Below are 3,390 nucleotides of genomic sequence, written 5' to 3' on the forward strand. Positions count from 1 at the left end.
AGAGAGAGAGAAAGAGGGGTAGAGATAGAGAGAGAGGAGTGAGAGAGGGGGGGAGAGGGGGAGAGAGAGTGGAGAGAGACAGAAAGACGGATAGAGGGAGAGAGAGTGGAGAGAGAGTGAAAGAGGGGTAGAGAGAGGGGGGGAGAGGGATACGGAGAGGGAGAGAGAGAGGGGGAGAGAGGTGAGAGAGACAGTGAGGGACAGAAGGAGATAGAGGGGGGGGGGGGGGGGTAGAGGGAGGGAAGGAGAAAACACCAAGAGGCGAACCAAGACAAGCAGAACTGGACAATTGAGAAAGGAAGAGTGAGAGATATCCGCCTGATTCGGATGGGAAGCGGCGGAGAAGTGGCAACGGACGAGGCTGAACCCGAGTTTGCCGAAGATGGATGTGGTGGGAAGTGAAAAGGGAGCGCACTAGTTTCTATCCGGCGGGTGTGAAATGGGGAGACGCCAGCAACTTCTTCGCCGCGTTTGTGTTGTGTGCTTGTGTTGGCGGTGAGAGCTGGCGAGGTGCAGCGGTCGCTGTCCTTTCAGCACCAAGTAGCCGAAAGCAGCGAGCGAGCGGGCGGGCGGGCGGCGTCTAAAGCCACCCCCTCCCTCCCAGCCAAAGATTTCAACTATCAACATCGCAGGAAGGAAGGAAGGAAGGAATCTCTTCCTATCCAAGTAAACCAACCGTCTCTGAATCGTTTGGCAAAAGAGGCACAAGTGATGGGGAGTGACAGAGCGGCGGAGTTAACCCCGGCAACATTCTGCCTATGAAGATCTGGGCCAAAGGGAAACATGAATTCTTCCCAAAGCTTCCCCTATCCACTCTTCCCAACCACGGAACACCTCGCCGGGAACAACATTTCCTTCTACATCCACGGGGACCTGGGCAATCTGGAGAACATTCTGCTCACCATCCGAGAACCTGCCACCATCGCCCTGACGGTCATGTACATCATATCTTTCGTCGTTGGGTTCATCGGCAACGTAATGTCCATCAAGGTCCTGACCAGCAAGAGGAACACCAGGATACGCGGAGTAAGCGCCACTCGCAGCTTGCTGATCAATCTCGCCGTGTGCGACTTGATGGTAGTGTGTGTGTGCATGCCCACAACTCTGGGCTACCAGATATACAAAGCCTGGATCTACGGCGACTTCATGTGCCGGGCAGCCCCTTTCACCCAGGCGGTGTCCGTCTCTGCTAGCGTCCTCAGCATCACCGTTATTAGCGTCAACAGGTACTATAGTGTACACAACCCGTTAAATGCTAGATCATTCTTCACGTGGAGAAAAATCTTCTGGACTATCCTGGTCGTGTGGGTCGTGTCGTCTGGTATCTGCATGCCTCTGATCTTTATGAACAAGGTTAAAGAGATTGATCCGACAATCGGGGTTCCTTTCTGCAGTGAGGTTTGGTCCCAGGTCAAGCTGAAGCAAGCGTACAACTTTATCCTCTTCTGTGCCCTGTATGGCTTGCCCGTGCTCTTCAACCTGGTGATCTGCTTCCTGACTTGGCGTAGACTGTGGAGCACATCCAGCCACTTCAAGGAGTGTGACAGCAGGAACCAGACCCTTCCAGTGTCCAGGTTGAAAATCCGCAAAAAGATCGCCAAGATGGTGGTGGCTTTGGTCCTCCTCTTTGCCCTCTCGTGGCTGCCCATCTACCTGGTCGATATCTGGGTGGATTTCAACTCCGAGGTCGCTTCGAAGGACGGCGAGACATCGTCGGTGTGGATCATGCACTTCCGACCATTCGCCCAGTGGCTCAGCCTCACCAATTCATCCCTCAACCCGATTTGCTATTGTTTCGTCGGGGACCTGTACAGGTCGGCCAAGGAGATCAAAAGTAAATACAGAAGAACACTGGTTTCCCTCTTCAACTATTCCTTATCCGAAGGGTCCACGAGGTCGACCATCCCCAAACTACTTTCCTACAAGGAGTCTTGTCGGATATCCACAAAGGAAGTCAACTTTGTCGAGTCCAAGGAGAGGAAGGTGAAGGACTGTCGTGCACCCCAGGGCATTTCCGAGACTTCACTGAGTACATGCCACCCTCTTCCAAAACCTACTGTTGGCATGGACAAAAATGACCCAAGCAACAACAAATAGATAATCTGCTATGTATAGATTAGCATTGCTTTTGGCATTGGCATGGAATTAACACTTTGTCACTATTTAATCCATTGGTGCCGTGTTCAATTCAATCAAAATGTTGAACCCAACGCAGATGAGAAGAATCGGCTTTGTTCGATGGCCTCTTGCCACAACAGGCGCAGAGTTGCATAAAGTCAAAGATTGTGATAAATGTCTGACTTCACATCATTCACATCTTGGAAAACCCAACATCATTCATGAAGGACCATGGACCTCCTTACCTGTATATGTCCTTTGTACATAGGTTCGCACTGTCTGAATTGGTAGACCAAGCTTGTCTCAATGCTGGGTGGTCTTCATTCCCGTCTTTGCCTGGCCATCATTCAAGTATTACTCTGTACCGTTAACGGTCGTGTGCTTTTCAACCTTCAAAAAAAACCCATCATGTAAGCTCTTCTTGCATGAGGTGACACTTCCCAGCACCAAATCCGTGCATGGCTGGTGAGAATGCGAACACCCTTTTATCTTTTCCTCTCTCCGGTATTCTGAAATTAATGTCTGGCTCCCTGGCTGCTGTATGAGGTGAAATCAAATAATTCAATATACTAATGTACCTGGTCTCATATGTCTGTTTGGCTCAGTGTTCAAATATATATCTTTAGTAGGCTCAGTTCACGCTGAGACCTCAAGAACACAGCAAGTGTAAAAAAAACATTAAGATTCAGTTAATTGTGTACATCCTAACAGCCATTCTGATGCATATCTATAATGACTATCTTAATAATATACAGCTTTCATTATTTTTTTTCTTTCTGAAGCAGATGTTTTATGTTACATTGCGTATGCAGTGTGGCTTTGATTTGGAACAAAGTTAACGCTTCATTTGTTTTTACATTTCCAACTCTCCCCAAAAAAAAGAACTATTGCTTTTTAGAATAAGTCAAATGCATTTGATTTTGCTGTTCGTATGGCCTCGTTGTTACCTTCCCCTCAGCCAGCAATGAACCATTGTACATTTCCTCGATCACCATCTGCTTTGATCAGTCCTTTTCACGCCTCACATGCTCTTTGTACCCTTCCGTATCTCTAGACTCCCTCTCCTCTGACTCTCAATCTGAAGAAGGGTCTGGACCCGAAGCAGCACCAGAGATGCTGCCTGACCCGCCGAGTTGCTCCAGCATTTTGTGTCCATCTTCGGTGTAAACCGGCATCTGCAGTCCCTTCCTATGCATTATTTTCCCCCCCTTTGCTCTTAAAGACTTCTTCATGGCTTGGAATCTATAGATTACAAACTCAATGTGGCACCTC

General features: G+C 48.8%; 1 protein-coding gene across 1 annotated transcript; it reads left to right on the forward strand.

The window, feature by feature from the left end:
- The first annotated feature begins 721 nt into the window (after positions 1-721).
- LOC116985485 (QRFP-like peptide receptor) lies at positions 722-3,106 on the forward strand. Its single transcript, XM_033040256.1, has one exon. The coding sequence runs from the start codon at positions 784-786 to the stop codon at positions 2,095-2,097; it is 1,314 nt and encodes a 437-aa protein (XP_032896147.1). The 5' UTR covers positions 722-783; the 3' UTR covers positions 2,098-3,106.
- The last annotated feature ends 284 nt before the right edge of the window (positions 3,107-3,390 follow it).

This window comes from Amblyraja radiata, chromosome 22 (assembly GCF_010909765.2).
Source record: "Amblyraja radiata isolate CabotCenter1 chromosome 22, sAmbRad1.1.pri, whole genome shotgun sequence".
NCBI lineage: Eukaryota > Metazoa > Chordata > Chondrichthyes > Rajiformes > Rajidae > Amblyraja > Amblyraja radiata.